The following is a 26252-nucleotide window of genomic DNA, read 5'->3' as shown; positions in this document are numbered from 1 at the left end:
GTGCTAGCACAGTGGTAAGTACAATGCATGCAATGCTTCTTAGATTTCTTAAAATCGTTTCTAGCATTGATATAATTTACAAGTAAGAAGACAATCTGAGAGAGCGTCAGTAATGTCCCAGAGGCTGAACAACTAATTAAAATGGTGGAATCAAGATGATAACTGAAGTCTTATCCATCTTTCAGCTCCATGTTCTTTCCACTCCTTTCCACCCCAGGTAGGATGAACTGGAGTGAGGCCAGTCTGAAGGTGAGAGAACTTTCAGGAGAAAGTCGCAGTCAGGAATCCAGCTGCGAGGTGGTAAGAGCCTGCCCAAAGGCAGACTGTCTCCATGCAATTGTTTGTTTTTTTAAGAAAAATGGTGTTATCCTGGAATTACTTAAATGCTATTGTTGTTGGTTTCTTTGCAGAGATTTAAGGAGTAGAGCTGCGAGGCAATCTCTGAGGTTTAGTGACTCAGTAATGTGAGTGGGTGAGGTTTCCAACTTTACAAAAAGGTATATAGTGGCAGGTTTTTAGCTTAGGGGATGGAGTGGGTGGTGATAATGTCAGGAACATGATAGGGCACTAGAGAAAGAAGCAGGATGCTACCTGAGGAAATAAACCATTAACAAATAATCAGAAGGACTTAGCCTGGAGTATCAGAATAACATTAGCAAAAAAAATGTGGATAAACCTGGTATCCTTAGTGATTTGAGAAATACCACAAGGGATTTTTAATTTTTAGAACTTAAAAAAAAACTGAGTGTAATACGTTGGTTCAAAAATTATCCTTTTTATGGATAAAAATTATTTGGGAATTAATAAAAAGTTAGGGCTTAGCGGAATGAAACAAGGTTTAAAACTCTTATTTAAAGAGGATTTGTTGTTGCAAAGCAGAACGGGGCTTTGGTTTAACTGGTCAGTCAACACAAGTTTAGGCAACACCTAACAACACTACACAGCTAAAATATGCCTTCCCAGACCACCCTGTCTCTTCCCTATCTGACTGATTAGCTTATTTCTTTCATAGCCATTTGTCATAATCTAGAATTATCTTGTTTATTCACTTGTTCATTATCTATTGATTCCAGTGGAATGTCAGTTCCACAGGGGCTGGAAATGTCTCTCTTTTATTCAGTGTGGTGTCCCCAGTGCTTTGCAGACAGTAGGTACTCAGCAAGTTTTTGTTGAATGAAGGATTGGAGGCAGACCGATAAGCTGGGGTGCCTGGGGAATGTGAGTTGGGGCTTGAAGAATATATAGGATACAGGTAGGATAAAATGGAGTAGGGGGCCTGTCCAGACAGGAGGTCAATGTGAGTGAAATGATGGTGGCTTTGTTTCGGGGGATAGGGAGGAGAGTAGATGGACTAAAGCAGTGATTTTATGTTAGATTGTTTGGGGAAAAATTAAAATTGTTAGGATAGGGCTACATTTCAAGGAATATCCAAAGCCAAGCAGGATTTTAAAGCCAGAAGAGATTTTAGAGATCCAGTCAACTCCTTACAGATGAACTAGTTGAGAGGTGACAGTCCCCAGGTTAACCAGATGGTTAATGCTGTTGTAACCAGAATCTCATTCTGTTGACTTCCAACCCAGGGCTCTTTCTGCGCTACTTGGGAAATAGGGAGGCAATGAAACTTTTTGAATGGAGCAGAATATGTAGGTAAATTGGCATTTATGAGGAATAATCTGCTTCCATGTGTAGGATGAGTTGGAAAGAGGAAATTCTAATTCCAAGAGAACAGGCAACAGACTAAGAAGAAAGGCCTACATAATGACGGTAGAGGAGTAGAAGGGAGAAGGGCAGGTAATCGATGAAGGACAAACAGGCAGAAGTAGATTAAATTGTGCTACTTCCAAAATGAGCCTTTTGTGATAAAATATTTAGCTCTTCCCCTTAGAATATTTTTGTTCAGAGACACCTGGCTGGCTCAGTCAGAAGAGCATGTAACTATTGATCTTGGGGTTGTAAGTTCAAGTCCCATGTTGGGTGTAGAAATTACTTAAAAATAAAATATTTTTTATAAAAAGAATATTTTTGTTCAGTCCCAACTAGAATACTTACATGTTTTGCTTTTAACCTTTGCCGAATGCATTTTGAGCAAGGAAGTGTTTATTTTTGTAACAGTTTGTACAAATTCAAAAGAAATGCGTGTTATTGTCTAAGTAGTTGGAATACAAAAATCATACATTAACATAAGGCCTATGTTAAATCATATCAACAATAACTGAAGACTCATGAAATCAAAGATACAGGATTGAGAACTGCCTTTCCCAAAACTTGAAAGCTTTGAATTTTCCTGTTATTGATAATAACATGATTTCTATTTTGTATTTAAAGCTTACAAATTCCTTCACACCAATTATATCCTTTGACCCTCACCAGAACTTGAGGCTAAGTGATGAGCTGAATGAGAAAACTGTGGCTCATAGAAGTGACATTTCCACACACAAAACTTCAGGAAGTGGAGCTGCCAATCAAATTTCTAAAGCTATTCCTTGTGTTAGACTTATTTGCCCCTTTAATACTTTCCAGCCATGTTTGAATTGATAAAGACAACAATTCATGCAGTCAGGATAAAAATCACGTGCGTTCTGGGTTTCATTTTGCAGTGATCCATTTTGTGACATCCCGAAGCGCTCACTGAGTCATAGACTGTCTCTTCAGTGACTTCGGAACAATATACCAATACAAGTTCCTCTCAGCATTGTGTAATAGACACCATCGACTGACCACACAGTTTCAGCTTCTCCTTTCTAACAAAACCCTAAATTTTTTCCACTACCCGTCCCTTCCCCAGGCATGATCCCACTCCTAGACTAAAGAGTAGTATTGGCTCCTGGTGATTCTATACCCTTTACCCATAATCATTCAAAAACCCAGCATTAAGCCAATCTGTGTATGATTTCTTCTCTGGACTGCTAAAAGTTGATCTAATTAGACAAGAAATAACCTTTTCCCCCTATAGTTGGAGGAGCTATCTTTTGGTGTCCATTGCTGTGACTATGATGGAAGTCACTGTGTTGACAAAACTGAAGTGTAGGGGAGGAATGAGTGAAAGGGAGTGCCAAATAACATCAGGAGCTCTGAGTGTACTAGGACTGGTATCTACCCTAGCTTTGAATTTCTGTATTTTTCATGCCAGTTTATTGGGGTTTTCTAATACTTGCAGACAAAATCATCCAAGTGCTAGATGTAAGTAAGGAAAACATACAGGGGCAATTCACCAAAGCAGGTCCCCTGATGGCAGAGATCATAGATCTTGTCCATTGCTCCATTGGGTACCTGGACGAATATTGTTGAATGCATGAAAGCAACATTCTGATTCTAATTCTAATTCTAATAATTCTGGAGGCACCTGGGTGGCTCAGTCTGTTGAATGTCTGACTCTTGATTTTGGCTCATGATCTCAGGGTTGTGGAGTTGAGCCCTCCATTGGGCTTGGAGCTCAGCGCCGAGTCTGCTTGAGATTCTCTCTCCCCCTGCTCCTCCCCCTGCTCATGCTCTCTAAAAAACATAAATAAATACAAAAACAAAATTAAAAAATAATTATAATGAGCAAAGGAGTTAGTTCTTTTGAGAAACTGGTTCACTCAAGTCAGGATTTTCGTATTAACTGAGTTAGTGGCCTTCCAGTCAACAATATTTACTGATCTTCATCATGTGTAGAAAATGATGCACAGTAGTGTTAATATGTAACTCTTAAATAAATAATATTATTATTAAACAGTGTTTGCTAGCACTGCTATAAGCATTTTGCATGTATCAATCCGTTTATTTTGAAAAAAATTAAAAGAATAAAAACACCTGTAAGGGAGTCTATTACTCCTCTGTGTTCTAGATGAGAGACAGTGAAGTTAGAGCCTGGCTGGCTCAGTCAGAAGAGCATGCGACTCTTGATCTCGGGGTTGTGAGTTCAAGCCCCATTTTGGGGGTAGAGATTACTTAAAGAAATAAAAATTTACAGAAATATGTCCATGTCTGGTCACACAGCAAGTAAGAGAGGTGGGATTTGAACTGTTGCAATCTAGCTTCATTGCCTTCATATGGGAAATAGAAGACACTTTTTCTAATTAAAGGCAACATGGTGGTAAAGAATTGTGAGAATCACCAGCTATGAAATGTATTTTGGGTGTTGGAAAAAAAATAAGACAGAAAGTGTAAATTTATTTTGGTTTGTGATATATCATCTCGGACTCAGCCTTTACTACTATGTTCTCCAGTAAGGTAGCCACTGGCCATATGTGGCTACTGAACACTTGAAATGTGACTAGTGTGCGTTTGAATATGCTGTAAGTGTAAACACACATAGACTTAATAAGACTTAATCTGAAGACTTAATTTTGAAGACTTAAGAAAAAAATATATAATCTATCTCTTCAATAATTTATTATATGGATCACAAGTTGCAATGATAGTACTCTTCTGAGTATACTGGGTTATATAAAATATACTGTTAAAATTAACTTCACTGGTTTCTTTTTGCATCTTTTAATGTGGCTATAAAATTAAAAATTATGTATGTGGCATATTATTTTTTTACTGGATAGCACTACTTTTCTGATTTTATCTTCAGTGTTGTTTCTGGGTTCTTTCTACATTCTCTGGATTTTAAAAAAATGATTCAAAGTTCAGAGATACTTTGTCAATATTTACATTTTCAATAGTAGATGGATTATTGACTTTTTTTTTCTAAAAATAGTTGTATGAAGACCAAAATTATTTTTGAAATCATTGTTACTAGCCATCCTACAATATTAATTATCTTACTTGCACTCTTGTGGAATGTTACAGGTTTGCTAAGCTCTGGAATCTGAAAACAGAAGTAGAAGAACTAAGATAGGGGTAGGACTTTAAGTCCTGACATTGAGGTTACCGCGCTCAATGGCCACTTCTGTAAAATCACTCTGTATGAGAATGCACTGGTTTGTGCCAAATGGAGATTTAACGTCATAAACTTCCCTGAGACAGGGCAAAGGTCAACTAAGCACCACCTGCTTGTGAAAGCAAAGCTTTATATCTGGTTTTTCTCAGACTCTACCACAGGTCATGTAAACTGCATATTTTCTTAGTTTTTTCAAAATTGCAGTTTCAAAATGCACTTATTATAGAAAATTTGTGGTTACATTCCAAAACTAAAGGCTGAGAGGATCATTTGGGATGGAAGTGGAATGGGCCTGTGAGATTGGAAATTGCCAATGCATTAAAAAAACAAAACAAAACAAAGAAACAAGCAAGAAAACCAAGTTCCTTCTCGCCCCATAGCAGACGGCAGCAAATAGTTTCTTCTCGCTTTCCTATTTGACCCTTTTCTCTTTTTCATTATTTTGACTTTGATATGACGTCTGTACACGTCTAAGATATACACCAGCTAAATAAACACACAAGCCTCACTCCTAAGGGAAGTTTCCATATAGGTCAGTGCACTTTTTAAACCATATAAATATCAGATTAACTTGGGATTCCAAAAAATCTAATGTTAGGATCTTATCCAAGATCCACATAGTTTAGTTTTTTTTCCCTCTAAATTTGCAAAGCAAAAATGTGGAGCCAAAATAAAAAGCTTTCAGACTCCTGAAAAAAATTTTTTTGCGAATGAGTTTAGCAAATTTAAATGAAATCATTTGTATCACTGCTTGAATTTTTTTTCACTGCCTGCATTTTTATGGGAGAGTTTGTGAATCAATCAGTCAATGAGCTAATCAATCAATGATCAATGGGTACTGAGTCTCTTTCATGTTTGGAATCTTACCAACTACTCTGAAAATTAAGTAAAATAAGCCAAAATGGTACTGTTATTGACCATTTAGTTGGAAGATAAGACTGACACACCCTTGACAACCTTTCATGGGGTGAAACCCAATCTGAGCCTTGAGAAATGAGTCAAACTTAAGGGAAGGGAGAGCTGTTCCAAGCAAAGGGGACAATTTGATCTAGTAATGGGAGGAAAATAGTATATCTCCTAAACAATAAGAAAGTCCAGCATTGGTTGCTTCTGGTCAGTGGTGAGAAATAAGACTGGATAGGCAGAAAAAACAAGTAGTGGAGAATATTTATCCTTAGGTATTGGAGTTTACCTTGATTTGGGAGATACCAGAGAGTTCATAGATTTCCTGGCCCTAAGAGTGATGTGAGGAGACCCATGTTCAAATGGCAATGTAGTGAATGAATTAGAAGCAGGATGCAGAACCTGAGGTCTGTTCAGATCCAGTTGAGAAAATGATGACCATGGACTGTAAGCGTGGCTGTAGTAGGAGAAGGGAAGGATGCCCGGGATATCCTGAAGGAAGATTTCATAGAGCCTGATGAGTAGGCTGGTTGATTATCTTACTGAAGTCTCTCTTTAAGAAAAATAAAGTGTAGCTTTTAGTTTTGAGCTTGCGCTTCCAGCTTTTCTGTTCCTGTCCTTCTCAGTAGATGACCATTTCTTCTGCTCCTTCACATCTTCCTTGCCCAGAGAAAACCTGTGTAAATGTTTGCCAAAAAAAAAAAAAAAAAAAACTGAATCAGCAAATATACATCCTTACAAAAAGTATATGCCTACAAAAATGTCATAGTACAATGCAAGATCTAATCTTGCTTTCCCCTAAACTTATAAACAGTTTCTCCACCCTGAATACTCCCTCCTTCATCCTTATTAAATCTGTTCATTCTTTAAATCTCATCAAAAATGCCACTTCACCTTGTTCCTTGACTGATTCTAGCTAAAGGTATTTGCTAGCTATTTCTTTTGGTAATTAATCACCAGTCATAGCCTGCCTCATGTTTTAACTTTTGTGCATTATTTCGTGTGATAGATTTTTTTTTAAGTAGGTTCCCCTCCCAGGACAGAGCCCAACATGGGGCTTGAACTCACGACCCTGAGATCAAGACCTAAGCTGAGATCAAGAGTCAGACACTGAACTGACTAAGTCACCCAGGTGCCCCTTATTTTGTGAGGTATTTAATGGGTGCCTCTTGGAGAACAATCTGTCTTACATGTCTTTATATTTATTCCCTCTATGGCATAGACTAGTGTTCTGCATAGTGTAGGTAATGTATAATCTGCTATTGTCACATTGAATTATTTATTGGGTGGCGTTGCCCTAGTTTAGGCACATGGCATTTCTTGTCTGGGCTATTAATACAGTCTCCTACCTCATCTCCCTGCCTCCAATTCATCCTTCAAATTGCTGCCCAAGTTATTTTTATACATTTTGGTTGAGATTGGTATCTGTTGCCTCAGAATAAAATCCCAACCTTTAGTATTTTAAACCTTCTATTACCTGGTCCTGGGCTACACTTCTATACCCATCCTGAGTCTTATCCTCCACACAGAGTGTTGTCTGGTCATGCTGGACGATGAGCCCAAAATGGCTAATATCGGAACTTTGGTGAATCCTGTCACCTTAAGCTGGAATGTACCTCTTACCCTGCAAGTGATTCCTTTTTTTTTTTTTTTAACCCTTCAGGTCACAGGAAATGCTCTTTTGGGCCGTTACTGTCACTTCAAGGAACTCTAAGCTACTCCTTAGCTAGAATGCCAAAAATAAACCTCATCTCCTTGCCATTGACAACAATAAGAAAACTTGTTTTCCAAAGTTATCAAAAGGCATCTAAGTCAGTATACAGAAATCTCCGTGAAGGTCAAAGCTCACTGTTTAATAGTGGCCAAGTTCTCTAGAAGTCAGACCAACTCCTTTTTTATCTGTGATTGGCCTAACACAAGAAAACAAAGTTAGAAACAGGGTAGTGCCTGGCACAGGGTGGGGCTTACCTGAAGTCCAAATGCGCAATGCACCCCCATCCGTAAGAGAATCACTGCCAGCATTGATCATTGTGGTAAAACAGACAAACGCACAAACCCTCTACCAAAGACCTATTTCCTATGAAATTTTGAGTGATCGCTTTAAGCCACGTCATTGAAACTCATCTATTGCCTCCCTATGCTCACACGACAGATAATACACAATTCTTCTATTTTTTTTTCAGTGGGACTGCATGAAATTGTTGTATTTTGAAATGCTCCTGAGCTTAAAATATATGAAAAAATGAAATACTATCAAAATGAATAGACCAGGGATCCTAAAAGTATGAACTCTGAGAAACTGGAACATTAAGTAATATTTATTTGTGGAGGTATGTGGCTTCTAATCTTAAGTCTATTTCTGTTTGTTCCACACTAGAGAACATTGGAAAATACCACCTGAATGAAGCCTGTGCTTTTAGCAGCCCTGAAAAAGTCAAAACTCTTGTTTTTTGTTACTATAATCTGGCTTCTCCTTAGATTAAAGGCGAAAGTTATAGAGGACATGGTGAATAAGAGGTATTTATTTTTTGCCAAAGGAAAAACTCTACAGAAATTTTCAGACATTTGAGTCAATGGGCCTTGTAAACCTTTTACTTATTTCTTTGTGCATTGGTAGATACTTCTTGTTTCATCAAAATTTATTTATAAGAACTTTTAATACTCCTTCACTTATTTAGCAACGATTTATGCAGCTTCCATTGTGTGTCAGGCAAGGTGCTAGGGGTTGGGATTCAGCAATGAGCAGCAAAAGACACAGCCCTCAAGTTGTGCTATCCACAATCTGGGGGAGAAGTCATAGGATTATCAAATAATCATACAAATTAATGAGAACTTTATTAGTGCTCTAAATTAGAGAACCTGGTGCTATGAGAACGTCTAAAAAGAGATCTGACCTAGGTAAGGAGGTCAGGGAAAACTCCCCTAGGGAACTGACAATTGCATTGATCTATGAATGATGAGTAAGAGCTAAAATTGCATTCCACGCAGAGGGACTATTACGTGCAAAGGCTCTGGGGACCAGTGGGCATGCTACCTGCAGTGCGAATGGAAGTAGGTCAGTGTGGCCGGCAGAGCTGGGGACACATGGCAAAGGCGAGGTTGGAGTGGAAAGAAGGGTCAAACTGTGCAGGTGTTAGGCCATATTAGGGATAATGCCTTTATCCTAATTGTTTGGAAAACCTGTCAAGGGTTTATAAGCAACGAGAGACAAGATCAGGTTGTGTTTTGAAAGGATTCCCAGAGTTAAAAAGCAGGGGACATATGGAGGTAGGGGTAAGAATGAGGGGAGTCTCAACATGCATCAGACGTTGGCATCTTTGATCAGGGTGGCCACGGAAAGTAAGCTAGAAATATATTTGACCTAAATAGGATTTGGTAATGAATTGAATATATGGCATGACTCCTGAGTTTCTCTGTTGGCCAAAACCTTTCCAGATTAAGGTATATGCAGACCTGATACATTTATTCTCTTAAGAAAGTCTCTGTCAATAACCCTTTAGAATTCATGATTCAACCACTATTTACAGAGCACCTATTCTGTAATATTCTGGTTGCTGGTGATGCAGGAGTGCAGGAGGCAGTCTTTCATAGAACTTATGCCTGTCGGTACCAGACACTTTGGCTAAAATGCAAATTAGTGGAAGCACAATGAAAACAGTATTTAAACTTAGGGGTGATGGTGGTGTCAGTTTTTTAAAAAAGATTTTATTTATTTAAGAGAGAGAGAGAAAAAGAGAGAGCATGAGCAGAGGGAGGGGCAGAGGGAGAAGCAGACTCCCTGCTGAGCAGTGTGCCCAATGTGGGACTCGATCCCAGGACCCCGGGATCATGACCTGAGTTGAAGGCAGATGCTTTAACCATCTGAGCCACCCAGGTGCCTGTTGATTTTTCTTTTGGCAAATCAGAATTTTTTTTTTTAAGTGCTTTACAATTTCTAAAGCCCCTTACTACCTCATAGGCAGTGGGATAGATAGGAAGGTGTACATTAAGGAACTAGGGACAATGAGGACTTGGAGGTCACAAAGCTATGAGAAATTATTACTTAGGCTCAGGTCTTGCAAATCTGAGATGAAGACTCTCATTCCTTTTTAAAATTAAGACTGTAGGAAAAAAAATTAAAAAATGGAATTAAGACTGTAATCAAGGAGGTTGGAAAAGAAGCCTCCTGGAGAAGAGTATTCCTTTTCTAAATAACCAGTTTGAAAAATAACAGATTCAAGGCCTCTCACTCTCAACTAGGAAAAAAGCACGTTCCTAGATTAAGAAACAAGAGTGTGCTTCTTTTGCCTTCATCATTAGCTAACGTAACATTACCAGATTACTTATTGGCCAAACGAAGGCAGGAGAATCAGGAAAATTCTGATTTTTGTATTGATCATGGAGGTGAACAATTTTGAGTACACATCTTGGAAGTTCATGCCCGTACCCTATGGGGGAACTTGGAACCAAGGGAAATATAAAAGGCAGGCCTTATTTGGCTTTTTTCTTCATTTGAGAAGCTGAGTTACGTGAATTATTCTGGTGCTTTGTCTTCATTATATTATTTTACTTCTTTTACTGAGCTAGTCTTTAGTGATACCCATGAAGGGTTTTAAGGTCAATGTTCTTTTGCTTTCATTAACAGTAAGCTTGATTTTTTTTTTTTTTTTACAAGGTTATATTAGGAAGTTTGATCCCAGGGTGGTTCTAAGGAGGTGGTCTGACTTCCCTTGGTCTTCATAATGTTTATTAGGTTTAAAAAAGAGGTAATTGCAAGGAAGACATCACTTCTCATTTCTGAGCACTGTCAATTCTTACTGAACAGGGACATCACCTAGGATACCTCTTCTTTACTGGAAAGAGGTTTCCCTTGTATGTGCCATATTTCCAGTTTAACAGCCCCGCCCCCACCCCACAAAAAAAACCCTCCATCTGAACCAGATATTCAATGACATTATTTATCAAAATAAATTTATTAAAAGTATTCAAAGACCACATCAAATTTTAGCTGCCTTCAGGACAGTTTTTGGCACTCATCATGGACAACATAGTTTCCTACACGACAGCACTCATTCCATTACACCACTTAACAATTCAAACACAGACCGTTTCAGTTTTAGTGTTACATGAGACAATAGTACTGATGATCTGTAGTCATAAGAACTTCAACACCCTTGCACACAGTAAACATTTTAATATTACTTACTCCTAAATAACTAAAACTAAAACCACTATGTGGTAACACGGACTGATTTAGGGAAAGATACACAGCCAGCTAGCTAAGGCCACATAATCCCAGACCTATTGATTTTTAAATGCTTTTGGACCAACAGTATCACATCATACCTTGGGGTCTCACGTTCCTGCCTTCCCAGTGTGAGACACACCACATGACCACTTTCTCCCTGTGCTCTAGACACAGCTACAGAAGCTGTCCCAATACAAGCTTCTCCTAGACAGTTACCAGCTTCCTGATTCACTAACTCTGAATCAATAGTTCTGAGTGATGTTTCCTGAACACCCAGGCTAAGTTCAAGGTCAGTCTTTTCGGCAGGTCACAGCCTTTCCCCTTAGGAAAAAAATGAAATGTCCTCCACTTTTGGGCTCCCTTTCTCATCTCATGTGGCATGGGGCTCTGTGGCCATCTGTGGCTTTTTACACAAGTCCTGGTAGAATTCTGACTCCAAGAAACGGGGATAAGAATTGTTCTCCATCAAGCTGTAGACCCTTTTCTGGGCAGTTGTAAAGCAGCCACTTGTAGCTTCTTGTATATTTTGGGCAATCAGAGTTTTGGTTTGAAAGTCTATGTTTATCTGAAATTAAAAAAAAAAAGTGGTTTATTTCATATTCAGAGCTAGAGATTGATACCTATTTAATATTTGAAAACAAGAAGCAAAAACTATAATGTGTGATGAGTTTCACTAGCCAAGTCATAGAAGAAATGAAATTAATCTAATCAAAAACTAGAAATTGTTTTTAAAAACAATTTTACTCCCCACCCCCCTTTAATTTAATTTGATGTCTTTTGTTTCATGTTGGTGCTAAGAATGTTCAAAATATGCTGCAATGAAGAACTTATTTTCCCCCCTACCTCTTTTGGAGCTTCTTTTTCTATGAAATCAGTATATATTTTCCTTGCTTTGGAGGACAGTTTTTGGGGTGACTTGGTTTTTTTGAAGTCTTCACAGGCCAGCCAGAATTCAATATTTTCTTCACAAAACTCAGATTTTAAAAAAGCCCTGAATGCAGCAAGACCATCTGGGGAAAGAGGAGGGGGAAAAAGCATACAGAATGTGAACTGGGTGACCAATTAATCCCTTAAATTTTTTCCAGAACTACCATTCTCCCACCCCTATGTTTTATTATTTCTCAATGATAGCAATTTTCTCGATTTCACTCAAATTTGTAATCCTCAGAATTTAGCTCTTTAAAGACTAAGATGCTAATAGGCAAAATGCCTAAGTTGGCACACTGCTACAAAAAATATACTTAACTTTGCTATTAATGCAAATATTTATAGGGGAACCTAAATTCTCTGGGAACTAAACCTCCTGGAAACATTGTATACAACGGAAAACTGATTCAACCTTAAGGAAGAGCAACTGACAGTACAATTTTGGCTAGTTTTTCTTCCCTATCTACAATGGCTAACCATGCATTTCCATGGTTAAATACTAGGAAATAAAGGAGAAAAATAGGCATTCTATTTTTAGTGACTGTACAGCTGAATTCCCCTGGGGCAATCTGCTCTTCTGTTGTGTGAACACCATTCTAGACGTGTGATACTTGAAATGGATCAAATTCAACAGATTAACTTACATTTACTGGCTAGCAGCTCATCAAATGCTTCTGACCACAGTTGTGCTTCCTCAGGAGAAGGCCTGCAAAAGAAAGTCTGCACATTAACTTGTGCACATCAGAGTTCCTCTTTTCAGCACAGCAGCTAGCTATTCAATATTTGCACGTACAAGATTTTCAACTTACTTGACGAAGGTTTGCTGTTTGCTTTTCTTGCCATTTTTGGGCTTCCCAGGAGAGGATGAATTTTGCAAGAAGTAGCTCAAACGGGTCTTCCAATCTTTTAATCTAACAAAAAAAAGATATTCACTGAGTGCAACATTTAAAAATTGCTACTGCAGCTGAACGCATTTTTACCAAATAAAGTCACCCAGTAGCCAGAAACTAAGACAAAACAAGAACTCCTCAAGTCAGTCTTAACTCATTTTACATTTAAACCTAGCACCTATATGCTGAACGCAATTAGTTTCATCCATTCATCTGAACAGAAGTACTACTTTTATAACTGAGAGTAAGACTACCTAAAATTACTAGGGTATTTAAATGAATTCAGCTGGCATACTTCAAAAGGCAGATGCTATTTCTGGCCCACAAAAGGCAGCAGTTTTTCTGCAGTCTTAATTACAATTCTGAGACATTTCACACTTGAAACCTACAGTTTCAATACAGCCAGTGGGTATTCATTTCCCTTCTACTCTTAGAGCAGAGGCTCTGGACCACACTAGAAGCCATGAGGGAGGGGTGTGTGTGTGTGTGTGTGTGTGTGTGTGTGTGACTGAGCCCCCCACCCCAACTACAACACTCATTTTAAGCAGATGATGCATAACAATGGTTTGTTTCATAGTCTTTAGTGGGTGAGATATGCAGTTCCATTAAAAAACAAAAACGATTTTAAAACGAATATAATCAGAACCAGCCAAAATACTCCTTCCAGAAGCTATGTAAGCCAATCAAAACTTACAATGCAAGGTACCATTGTTGGGGATGCGCTTCAGCCCCAGGATTCTCGGATGTTATTTTAAATGCAGGGGACAAAAAGCCAACCCGCAATTTCTTAGGCACATCAACCACCGCCTCCATATCAAAAATTTTCTCAGTTCCTGAACTACCCGAGAGTCCTTCGCTCACGTAACAAAATCAGTACATACCCCAGATTTAACCTTACTTTGCAAATTGACCTTTTCCACATTTTTTTTTCCTGCAAAGGCGCAGGTTACATAGTTCCCTAACATCAAAACCGAGCCCGAAGGTATCACGTTTGCAGCAAACCCGGGAGCCAGATCAGCAGCGAGCGGCGGGAGAAAGAAGGCCGTACTCACAGGGTCCGCTTCATTTTTTCCCGCTTCTCCTCGCTCTTGGGGCTGTTGCCGGAGTTCTTGTCCATGGATCCGCAGTCGTGCTGAACAGCCAGGAACATGGCACTTTGCATTATCTTCCTTCTGCTGGCGCCGCAGCTGTTTGCGGCGGGGCGCGCGCCGCCGCATTTATTAGAGGTGTTGGGGCGGGGGCGGGACCTCACGCCGCGGTCCCGCCTCTAGAGGGCACCGATTGGTCGGTTGCCGACGGGCACGGGGGCGGGGTCAGCCCCGGCCTGCGGCAGTCACAGGCGCCGCCGAAGGGTCTCGAAGCGAGGTCCGCTGACGTGTGCGGCCTTTCGTTCGTGCGCACTCGTACCAAACGCTGTGGCTTGCGGCGTTTGGTGTGGGAGCAGACAGAGAAGCCTCGCTGCGGGCCACGGCCGGCGACCTTTGTCAATGAGTGGCGGCCCCCGACGAAGGGAGGGAGCCAAAGTTGGCTGCGCTTGCCCTCTCCTCCCCTCCCCCACGCTTATGTGCTCCTAATCGCGAAGGGGAGTGCTGGTTCTCCGCCAGGGGAAAACTTGCTTCTAGCGAAGCAGACTGCAATTGCCTTATTTTGAATTAAGATCTTCCCCCCTCCCTTTTTTTGAGAGCGCGCACTTTTCCCACACCACATTTCTTGGTTTGCAAACTGAGGCTGCTGGGAGACCCTCAGTTACTCCTCTCTGCGACTCCATTTAGTTTGGGGGCGGGGGGAGGAAAAGATGAAAGGAAGGAACCGTGACGATTCAGGGGCAGGTGGTGTGACCTACTCCGCAGCTTGCCGGGGCATCTTGGAACACGTTTGGGAATGAACGATAAATAGGGAAGGAACAGGAGAAAGTGACTTTATCAGACGACAGTGTTTTTAACTAGGTTTGCATTTTTGATTACTAAAAGATAAGTGATTGTGCATGTTGTGGGGTTGCAAGCTATTTCTCCGGAGTCCTTGGCTGCTTTTCCTTCCAGAACAGAAATCACGGATCTCCTTATGCTGAGATAGAGGGAAACACCAAGACCTCGCAACTGTAATGCGCCAGAGACATTCTGGTTTAAGAGTGCAAGGATGCAGGATTTCCTCATGAGTCATTCTTGGTTGGCTTAGAATTTACCAGAACACTTAATAACTTGCAAGGAGGGGAGGGGTGAGGAGGGTAGAGAGGAGGAGGAGATATTAGTGGTTTACTTGAATAAATTTAATTTGTCAATTCTTCAAAAATCATCTCTACTGTAGCCGGCTTTAAATGTTTTGATTGGGAAGGACAAACAGAGAACCTCCAGAATAGATAACCTTAACACAGTTACTTGATTTCAGGTAACAGAACTGTACAGTGGAATATCCAAAGGGTTTCCCCATCAGGCATTTAAGTAGAAAGTAAGATTAACAGCAAGGTAGTGATTAGGCTACAAATATTCTCCTTGCTTTGCATTAGAACTGCTAAAAGAAAATTGGAACTACTTTAACTTCTTAAAGTGAGCTGCCAGTAGTTGGAGCTCCAAGTTTGACTTGTAGGGTAAAATCTGCAGTTTTACTAAAGAGAACAGCCATACTTTATTATGCAAAGGAAAATCATTTAGATTTCAGTAATAAATACTTTAAAACATGTTTGTGAAATGTAAGAATGCTGTTTTTCTCATGCATTTACTCTTTATCTCTCAAGAACCTTGCATAATATTTCCATCTATTTTTGCTTTCTGATTATTCAATAATTATTTATTAAATATGTGTGACAGATAGGCACTTGCCTTTTTTTTTCTTTCTTTCTTTCTTTTTTTTTTTTTTTTGCCAGTATAAACCTTAATACATTATTCACTTAGAACCTTGGATGGTAGAATTCATTCATAGTGGAAGGTCCAGGAATTCTGACAAAGAGACATGCAAGGAGAGAGAGCTGGACCTGTGTCTGAAGACCTAATGAGTCGCAGCCTAACCAATAAATGCTAAGTAACTGTTGGGACAGTCTCGTTACACCTCCTGGAGCCCCAGTGTCTCATTTATAGTAAGAATAATGTATCTTTTTTGCCAATCTCAGATATTATGTGACTCATATGAGGGACGCACAGAAGTTTGGTATTATTAATTTGCATATGTGTGAAAAAGGAAATATAGCTATTCAAGGTAGAAAAACCATTAAAGGATTAACTCAGAGTTAATTAGGTTATAAATGTGTAAGTAGTATTAAAATATCAAAATAATGTCCCAGACATTTGTAAAGTCTTAAGCTCATACTAGATAATTTATACATGCTCTCTGGGTACTAAGCAAATAAGAAAAACAAACAGTTTGCCGTTTAAATTTTTTCAGAGATCTCCAAGCCAGGGAAGTTCAATCATCTCAATATAGCCACAAAAGTGAATATATATGTATCCATGTAAGGAACTGGTTTAAATATAGACTATTCTAGATGTTTCTCTAAGTGTTTAATGTAATTATTTGCTTTTTTCATAAACCATTTCCAATTGACAGCTGATGTTAAGTGGCAGGAAATTAATTTTTTCCTGAAAATTATGAGGTCAATTGGTAAATCTGAATGTGTAATGATTTATCATTTCTGTATGTAAAGGTGATTTTAAGAGTTAAGGCAAGACCTACTTCAGGCTGAGAGAACCTTCAGTCAAAAAGTTGCCATGTTAATGTCTTTTATAAAGGCGGTAGTCCCATTTAAAGCAAAAGCTACAATGTTTGATGACTTCCCTTTGTCTTTTTGTTGCAAGTGGCTTTTAGGTAAATGGGATTGCTCAATATTAAGATGACACATATTTTCCATTCTGTGGTGGAGGGAGAAACAATGCAATAGGTTGTAAATATTGCACAGCAAAAGTACAGTTGGTTTGCTTGAGAATATACATTTTCAATGTTGAATCTACCATGCCCTCTACTGGAGAGGTCCTCTGAACACAGTGGTGGAGGTTCTCCATGTGGTTCTTGAACTTTTTGTATTAAAAATAATTTAAAAATGATTTAAATTAAATTACTGAACTTTCTGTATTAAAAATAATTTAAATTAAAAAGTAGAATATGGAAGGCAAAAGTCTCCTCTGCCACAATTCTTCCCCACTGTATGCTCTCGCCACTGTATGCTATTTACTAAGACTTATGAATTATTATTAGCTAAACATGTTTATACAGAATAACTTTCATGCTTAGGTTTTAGAAATTTAAGAACCTAGAGAAATGCTTAAAAAACACAGAAGAATCTTTCTGTGTATTACTCCATGCTTTGTTTTTTTCAGTTAATAAGATATCTTAGTTCTTTTTTTTTTTTTAAGATTTTATTTATTTATTTGACAGAGAGACAGCCAACAAGAGAGGGAACACAAGCAGGGGGAGTGGGAGAGGAAGAAGCAGGCTCCCAGCAGAGCAGGGAGCCCAATGTGGGGCTCGATCCCAGGACTCTAGGATCACACCCTGAGCAGAAGGCAGACGCTTAACGACTGAGACACCTAGGTGCCCCAAGATATCTTAGTTCTTAAATTTGTAAAAACTGTAAACTGTTGCTTACCTCGCAAAATCTTAAGTTGGTGGTGAGTTTAAAAGAAAAGGGGGGGCGGAACACCCTAAGAAGTTAAATGCTATATGGCAAAGGGTGTGATGAGTAATTGGAAAAGATGAAAAGTTTTCATACTGTAATTGTTGATAATATTTGAGGAAATATGACACCTGTCCCTCCTTCCCTCCCTGACTCCTTTCCTTCCTTTTTTTCTTTTCTTTCTTTCTTTGCGGGGTGTGTGTGTGTGTGTGTGTGTGTCTCATTTAACTTTAGTTGGTGAAATTTTTTTTAACAGAATGAACACATGACCTCCACAAAGATTCTGTACTTTTCTTCACACCTAATATGATCTGAGTTTTGATGATTAATGTCTTTTCTTAGACATGATTAATGTCTTTTCTTAGAATATAATTTGTATACCCAGAAGGTGATAAGAGAGAAAGTTAGTGTTTTTGTCAGGAATGAATCAGAGTTCCAACCTAATACTTGACATGTGTTATAGAGGAGTTAGTCATTTTACCAATCTTTGTATTGGTATTTCCAGTTAGAGCACTTCCATAGTTCTGCCTTAAATTCATCCATGGTATGTTGTATGTCCTACTTCAAATGCAGGCAGGGCCTAATAAATTTGATAATCCCCTTCCTTACCAAAGCAACTAGATTCTCTTTGAAAACCTGCATCAGGAGCATCATGATGTTATTGTTCCCCCCTCGCCAATGTAAAAAATTCTAACATGTATTGGAATACCTCTAATAGGTTTCTGTGGTTTATTAGGCCTGTAGGTTAAAGGAGCGATTGTATGAAGTCTGCATTAGGGGATTATTTCTAGTGTATGCCCATTGCTGCTGCTCTCTTCTCTGACGGTGGACTATAAAGAATCTCAAGGGAGAGCGGTGATTATAAATCCCTTCTTATAAATAAATTACATAGCATATTGTCTATAAAGTGCAGAGATAGAGCTAAGAATTTATTTCCTGGCATTTCCTCTAGCTGGGTTGTAATTTCTGTGCATAGAATTTTGTCAAATCATTAGAGTGCAAATGTCCTACTGCCCGCTTTTTTGAAATTTTGGAATATTGGGTTCATAATATACAAGATTTCAAAGGTCTGCATATGACACCAATCACTGAGACTCAGAGAGAGAAAGAGAGAGAGAAGATGGGCTAATAAATAATCTGATCTAATTCATCTAATAAATAGTGTCTTGGCATTGGTATTTTCACTGTGACTGTGAAATGTCAACATCTCCTTTATCGTTCTTTACTTTTCCTGAAGTCATGACCCTGAGGGAGAGTGTAGATTTTCTGAAATTGGGATGTAGAGTGGGCATCAATATAGTTTACCCATTTCTTCTGTTTCTGTGGTTTGGGTTACTAGCCACTGTCTACTTGGTACACAGGAGTTGACAGAGATGAACTCCTACTACAGTGAACATCAACTCAGAGATGGCTAGAAGAGTATTTCCAATGTACTGCACTCTACTGACCAGAGGAGGAGAAACTCTTCACAGCACTTGCTGTCCAGTGGAATAATAACAGCTGAATGTGCAAGATGCTGACTCAGCAGAACCAAATGCTGTGTTCCTGCAATATTCCAGGAATGTCTGGTCATATTTATAGGCTTTCATTTCCTTCTCTGAAGAATAGGAAATATGTGAATACAATTCATATCCTGAACCTGGTGGGGCTCAAGCTGGTATAAAAACTTTATCTTTCACAGGATGGAGATAATTTTTTTCTGAGAGAACTTTCTTTCTTTCTTTCTTTCTTTCTTTCTTTCTTTCTTTCTTTCTTTCTTTTTTTTTTTTTAAAGATTTTATTTATCTATTTGACAGAGATAGAGACAGCCAGCGAGAGAGGGAACACAAGCAGGGGGAGTGGGAGAGGAAGAGGCAGGCTCACAGCAGAGGAGCCTGATGTGGGGCTCGATCCCATAACGCCAGGATCACGCCCTGAGCCGAAGGCAGACGCTTAACCGCTGTGCCACCCAGGGGCCCCTCTTTCTTTCTTTTTTTTTAACCGATCGTAGAGTTTCCTTGAAAGAATAAATCAACATCAATGTCAGGGTGCAAGGAATGATGCAGTGAGTCATTCCTCCTATTACCTTGCCAAAAGGCGATAAGCCTTTAATTCTTGTCCTGAAATACCCAACAGAAATTAAGAGCTCCAGAATTTCAGTCAACTTGACATTTTTTTTCTCTTTTCTCTTTTCCACCTCCTGGAGACCCTGGCTATCCTATCTATTGGGGAACCCCATGATTCATTGGGGTTGTGGGTGACTGTAACAAAATCTAAGGAGCAACTGGAGGAAGTTGTCTCTGTTTTGTGAAATGGTTTCCAGGGTGGAGTATCCCCCTTTCCTTTAAATATTAAGTATGTAAGGTTTCTTTTTGTTATATAATGTATAAACAGACCTCCTTAACAGACTGCTTTTTGATTTGACAGAGAAGTGCTTAAGAACTTCAGGAAGGGAGAAAGTATGCTTGTGAGTATGTGTGTCTTGGGGGAGGGGCAGGAGGGTAGGTGATGACAGCTATGAGAAGTGAGAAAGCTTAGCAAGGATGTGAGTTTAAGGTGGTCAGGAGAACTTTACCCATAGGTCTCCCAGATCTAAGCCAGGAATCGTTATGGGGATATCAGATTTGCTTTCTGTGTGGGAAGAGGTTGTTTTTGTTGTTTTTCTTGCTCCTTTGAAGCATCTGCTCATTGGTTCTTTAAATCTTGAAGTTCCTCAGTTAGCTTCTTTTTGCTCTGCACACTCACTGTAGACACCCACTCCCATATATCCAAATGTGATGTGTATGCTGATTAATCCCAGTACTGTTCTCTCTCCTGATCTCAGAGCCTTATAGCTAGTTGTTCATTAGCTTGATTCACTTAGATGACTCAACCAAACTTGTTAAAAATAGCGTTTCCCATCTTTGTTTTAGTGTTTTCCCATCTTCTGTCTCAGGGAACGGTATCATCCACTCAGGTGCTTGATACGGAACATGGCGGTTGAGGGAGGGAGTGGTCACCTTTGACTGAGTTCCACCCTCTCTCAGTCCTGGATAGAATCGATCCTGCCTATTAATTTTACAACTTAAATGTCTCTTGGAAATATAAACTTCTCTTCACTCCCACTCCCACTTTCCTTATTATTTTCTTTACAGATCCAAGCAAGGCTTCTAATTGATTTCTCATCTTGTATATCAATGCTTTTCAATAAATTATCTGCTTTTCCGTCAGTATGATTTTACTAAAACACTTGTGTGATCGTTATTGCTTTCCTGATTATATCCACTAATGGCTTTCTGTTACCCTTAAGGTAAGTTCCAGATTCCTTAAATTGACCTGTAAGATCCTTTTTCTTGGCCCTTGAATGCTTTTCCATCCTTTAATTACCATTGCCTTGTTCTTTATGCTGTTATTCTACTGCATTTTTAAAAAAGTTCTTCTACATGCCATGCTTGCTCTTTCCTCCGTCCCTTTGCTCATGCTGTTCCCTCTAGTTGGATCTTTTTTTCATTCTTCCCACTCTTCATCTATTTTCTGTATTATTCATACTTCTTCAGGTATCACTTAAATGAACTTTCTCTCCTGGATACCACCTACACACTTTTCCTTCCCCCCACCAAGAAGTCTGGGTGAGGTGCTCCTCTGGCTTTCATGAGACAAGAACTATAATCATTCACCTTTGTCACCACCTAGCACAGGCTTTTCCATAAAGCAAGTGCTAAAAAAGTACTTTTTAATTGTGTCTAATCAAAGAAGCTGTGGTGTAAATGACAAGTTCACTGGTCTTGGGGACCAGGATTTGGTTTCAAGGCCAGACTGCCAATGATTAACCACTTTTATCAGGTCACTTCCTTCATGACTCAGAGAGGACATCCCCTCTAGGGAGCCTCCCTGACACCCACTCTGGCTTACATTCTGAAGGAGCTGGCTCATGTGCTCCCACAACTCTGTGCTTCCCTCTTTTGAAGCACAGAGCATTCTTGTGTGTCTCCTCTGTGAACAAACTCTTGAGTTCAGAGTCACTGTCTTCTTTATCCTTGTATCTGCAGACCCTAGCCCTGCTCTGGCACATAGGAAATGCTAAACAAGTTTGTTACATGGATGAATGATTTAACTTCTCTAAGCATTTTTTTAAAAAAGATTTTATTTATTTATTTATTTATTTATTTATTTATTTATTTATTTATTTATCTATCAGAGAGAGAGAGAGCACAAGCAGGGGGAGTGACAGGCAGAGGGAGAAGACCCTGGGTTCATGACCTGAGCCAAAGGCAGATGCTTAACCTACTGAGCCACCCAGGTGCCCCAGCATTTTTTTTTTTCATTCAGAAAATGGGAATATTGGTAATATTGAGGTTTCCAAGACTCTTCCTTAAAAAAAATGTCTGGTCCGGTCTCCTTTAATAATAATAGCAATATGTCTTATTTAGTGAACATCAAATATACATGGCAAACACTGACAATGCACTTTACATATGATAGCATTATGTCTTATCCTTTATCCCTGTGAGACAGGTGCTATTATTTCCATTTTATACATGTTTGGAGGTGTGAAGAAGTTGCTCCAAATCAATAGCAACCAAGACTGGCAAAGCTGGGGCTTGAAATCCAATTCTGTCCATTTAGAATTCCAGATCTTTCTATTAAAGAATTGATGTCTCCACGGGAAGTTCAGTTGGGGTTGTCATGGACAGGTCTCATCATGGATACCCTTGGCTATTTAATTGCGGTCTGTAAAAGGTTGACTTTGAAAGGTGAGCAGGGAAACCTAGCCTCTGATACATTGCTTGACACATGTTAATTGCATGCTCAATATAATTGTTGAATAGAATAATGAATTAATTAATGGAAAGCCCATGGATGGTATTAGGCATTTATATAATAAACAAAAAGACTATGTATGATTGAAGAGTTTTTAAACACTCACAACTTCAGATGTCATGCAGACATTCCTAGGAAGGTAAGACTGGAATTTGGTTCTCATTTAGTAGGTGAAAAATTATGAAACTGGCTAGTCTTCTAGGGTTCTTATTAAAAATGAAAATTCCGAGATTTCATTCTCAGGGTTTGTTATACTCTCCTCTTAAAAATGCGGCATAAAATCCTTCACGAATTATGGAGTGTTAAACATACTTAATGTATTACTAAGGATTTTTTTTTATATATATGAAGGTTGGAGAAAGTATCCTTTGAGGTCTATTGAATCTCAAGGAACAGAACAGTTCAGAGACTCAGTTAAATCAGAAAAGAGCGCTTTCATTAGGTGAAGGGAATGTATTTTTGTGTTTTTTTTTTTTTTTTTTTTTTGGTCAGTATCTTCTCAGAGCAAGTCTGCTTGATTACAGTTTAACAAATAGATTGTTTTGTTATTTCAGGGTTGAGACATCCTTCAGTTACCTCAGGTGACAGCAGTGTATTGTCAGGATGTCCTCGTATTCTGAAAGGAGAGCCAGGAAACCCAGCAAGGCTGCAGTGCTCAGGATCAGAGAGGGAAGCTGATTCTCCTTGCCTGTCATGCTTGTGACTCAGCAACTCTTTCTTTGCTTCCCTCTGGGGATTTCTTCCTACCCCACCATCCGTTACTTACTTCTGTCTCTCCTTGTTTCTGCCTAATGGCTTCTGCTTACTGCCTTCTATCTTTAAAAATACAAATAAGCAACAAAGTTTATTGGGGCTTATTTTGGGCCAAGAAGAATTTCATTTTTATCCTCACAGCAACCTTTTGAGGTAGGAATAGGTTGTCCTTATCCAATCATTCATTATCCTGGTTTCTACACTGAGTGCACAGGGATGCAAAAGCCATCAGAATAGGGAAGCATCCATTAATGAATTGAGAATGGATACATTTTCTACTCACAACCCCCTCCCTGTTTAACATCAGTCCTGGTAATTAAGTATCACTAACATATGGTGCAAGTATAATGCAAAGCTTACCAGCAAAATTTGCAAAAGATGCAGAATTTCATGAAGTTGATGTCATTTGGAAAGCCACTGAAAAATGAGGGTCTGAGACTACAGCAAGTTAACAGAGAAGAGAAATTGACAAGGTTGATGTAAATTTTGCTACTTGAGAACTGGTTTTTGCTATTCAGTTATTCTGAGATACATTTTGAAAATCTTTGGTATGTGCACTATTATATAATTGAGCATAGGCATTAACATAGGCCAGATTTTTATCCTTTTCAGGTCCCCCAGGCTTTTGTGGAATAAGAATTAGGCTCCTAGAACATAATGCTAGTGATTTTTGACTGATACATGCTCATGGGATTAGGAAAACATAAATAGCTGCTTGCAGTCCTTAAAAACTCAAAGTCATCTAAGATTTATAAATAATAGAGGCTGTGACGAATTCTTTTTTTTTTTTTTTTTTTAGATTTATTCATTATTTGAGAGAGAGAGAATGCTCTCAAGTTGGCGGGGAGAGGGGATTTGGGAGGGGGAGAGAGAAACATAAACAGATTACCCTCTGATCATGGAGCCCACCGACGACTCAGGTCTCAATCCCACAACCCTGAGAGAGTGACCTGAACTGAAATCAAGAGTAGGATACTCAATCAACTGAGGCACCCAGGCACCCCCATGACGAATTCTTAATAGGCCCAAATAGACTCTTCTGTTTTCACTTTAAAGTCCTACTAATAGCATCTCAATGTTACATAGGATATTACAATTGTAGAGTGTTTTCCACATGCATTATCTCATTACATGGTCATAAAACTATATGAACTAGAAAAGGGAAATAGCCTTACTCTGTTTTAAAGGTAAGGATACTGAAATTAGTCTGATGTCAAGTAGTCAGTGGCAGTTTACTACTAGAATAATTTTCCTGACTCCTGGCTCAGTGCTTTTCCTACTCCCCAAAGCAGAAAGGAGACTAAGGAAGGGATGAAGAAAAGAAGGAAGAACGATATCTAACAATCACTAAATACCAACCACGTGCTTAATATGCTATTTAAGAAAGTGATAAATTCATCTTATCACTCCCTGTATCCCTGTATGGGGAAGATCAGTATCATCTCTATTTTATAAATGAAGAAATTACAGAAAATCAAACAGTATAGATACACTGGAAAAATCAGTTGGCAAATTAAATAGAATAGTCATGTGTCCATAATCAGGCAATTACTAGAATCATTAACAAAAGTGGAATTGCCTGGACTAATTACCCTTTTTACCCAGGGAAGCTTTTAAATTCTGTTTTTCACATCTTTTTCAGCAATCTGCTTTATTGTAATTTTTTTTTCTTTTTAAACATTGGTTTGTTTGCTGTGATAAATCACATAGGTCAGTCCAGTTTTTCTACTTTTCTCTTTGGGAAAAATAATACTTAGTCCTAAGCATTTACTTAAAAAAAAAAAAAGTTACAAGCAAAACAAAACAGTACAACACCAGCCAGAAGAGACTTCGTCTTGGGCAACTGATAGCTGGTCATGCACTCATTGCTTCTTATGTTCAAAATCAATGATATATTTTACTTGTAATCCTAGTTTAGGGTCAAGGATTTTTTGTGTGTGGGAAAGAACAATGATCAAAGGTTTTGTGAGTCCTTACATTTTTGATTGTTGCCCTTCATTATTCTTTACATTTAAATATTTAGAGAGTGGCTTCTGCAGCAAGGTTTGTTACTGGGAATAACTGTAGGTAACTTTGGTTCTGTTGTAGGCAATTATTTGAAGTGGAAAAGTCCTTAAGTTTGGACTGATGTTATCCTGTTACCCAATTCACATTTATAAACCAAATTTATTGACTGAAAAATTTAGCTTATGAACCTCTTTTAGTAAGCTCCTGAAATAAACTAAAGCTTTTTTTAGATGCATGTCCTTGGTCTGAGTACTTATCAGAATGACATTTTTGTAACTCCTGGTACATTAAACTTTTCTAATTTTCCTGACTGGACAGATGAAAAGATTCAGGATGAGGGGGAAAAAAATGTCTCTGAAGGCAGTTGTATCTAATCAAAGGTATAGAAAAGGTGTCGAAATACTATGTCTGACTTTAAAAAAAAAAATATCTGTGACTTTCTGAGACCTTATCAGCCTGCACGGAGAATAGATCATCAAACTGAGAGTTTTCTTGGGACTGAAGTTCCCATTTTGTCCAGAAGAGCACATGCAGTAAAAAATTCCATTCCACTGAACAGGAAGTAAGGGACTTGATTTCCTTCCAAATTATTTTCTTTTCCCCATCCTTGGAGTTACTAATATTGTATCTCTGTTATGGTCCAGTGGGGCCGACAATACCTGGGGGATAGGGTGGAGTTCAGGAGAGATACTGGAAGACCCTAAGAACTCACAGTGACATTGTTTTTTATAAATTCTGAAATTCGTACTTAACAGATAAGAGCAGCTATATCACCTTAAAGAACTGGTTCTCAGTTGAGGTTAATTTTGTGCCCGGGGCATATTTGGCAATGCCTGAGCATATTTTTGATTGGCTTAACTGTTCTTAACTGTTCTTAGCTGTTCTTCCTTCACAACTCTTGCTTGTACCCTACCCCACCCTACCCCCAACCAAACCTCTTTTCATTTAGTCTTATTGCAGTGAACTATGTCAAAACCATGAAACAGAATATTATCCTGCATTGCAAAGGTAAATATTAACAGGAAACACAGAAGGGTGTGTGTGTGCTCCCCTGGCAGTAGTGGGTAGAGGCCAGTGATGCAGCAAGACACCCTACAGGGCACAGGACAATGCTTTAACAACAAAGAATTATCTAGTTTAAAATGTCTCAACAGTGTTGACATTGAGAAACCCTGTTTTAAAAGAACCAGCTTTCCAGCTAGTGAATCTTGACTATAAAGGATTAAAGGTGTTTATATATCATTTTAAAACATGTGTTGATTAGAATAATGCAATTTAGAACATTTCAGGAAAAAA

General features: G+C 38.8%; 2 protein-coding genes across 2 annotated transcripts in view; one reads left to right on the top strand and one right to left on the bottom strand.

Annotated features, from left to right (window-relative positions):
• LOC148110635 (uncharacterized) overlaps positions 1 to 26252 on the top strand; it is a 291435-nt gene that overhangs the window by 74960 nt on the left and 190223 nt on the right. Inside the window, exon 4 of the transcript XR_015721968.1 lies at positions 218 to 300. The gene's annotated coding sequence lies outside the window, so the exon portion shown is untranslated. The remainder of the gene's footprint in view (positions 1 to 217; positions 301 to 26252) is intronic.
• On the bottom strand, positions 11126 to 14008 carry RGS2 (regulator of G protein signaling 2). The gene is made up of 5 exons (XM_045809652.2): positions 13870 to 14008; positions 12737 to 12838; positions 12572 to 12633; positions 11844 to 12010; positions 11126 to 11565 (listed from the first exon to the last, which is right to left on the bottom strand). The coding sequence occupies exons 1-5, from the start codon at positions 13977 to 13979 to the stop codon at positions 11371 to 11373; spliced, it is 636 nt and encodes a 211-aa protein (XP_045665608.1). The 5' UTR covers positions 13980 to 14008; the 3' UTR covers positions 11126 to 11370.

The sequence above is a fragment of the Ursus americanus genome, chromosome 2, assembly GCF_024610735.1.
Source record: "Ursus americanus isolate L20-20 chromosome 2, mUrsAme1.1.p, whole genome shotgun sequence".
Classification (NCBI taxonomy): domain Eukaryota; kingdom Metazoa; phylum Chordata; class Mammalia; order Carnivora; family Ursidae; genus Ursus; species Ursus americanus.
The sequence above is the reverse complement of the archived record's forward strand: the minus strand, read 5'-3'. Positions and strand labels throughout refer to the sequence as shown.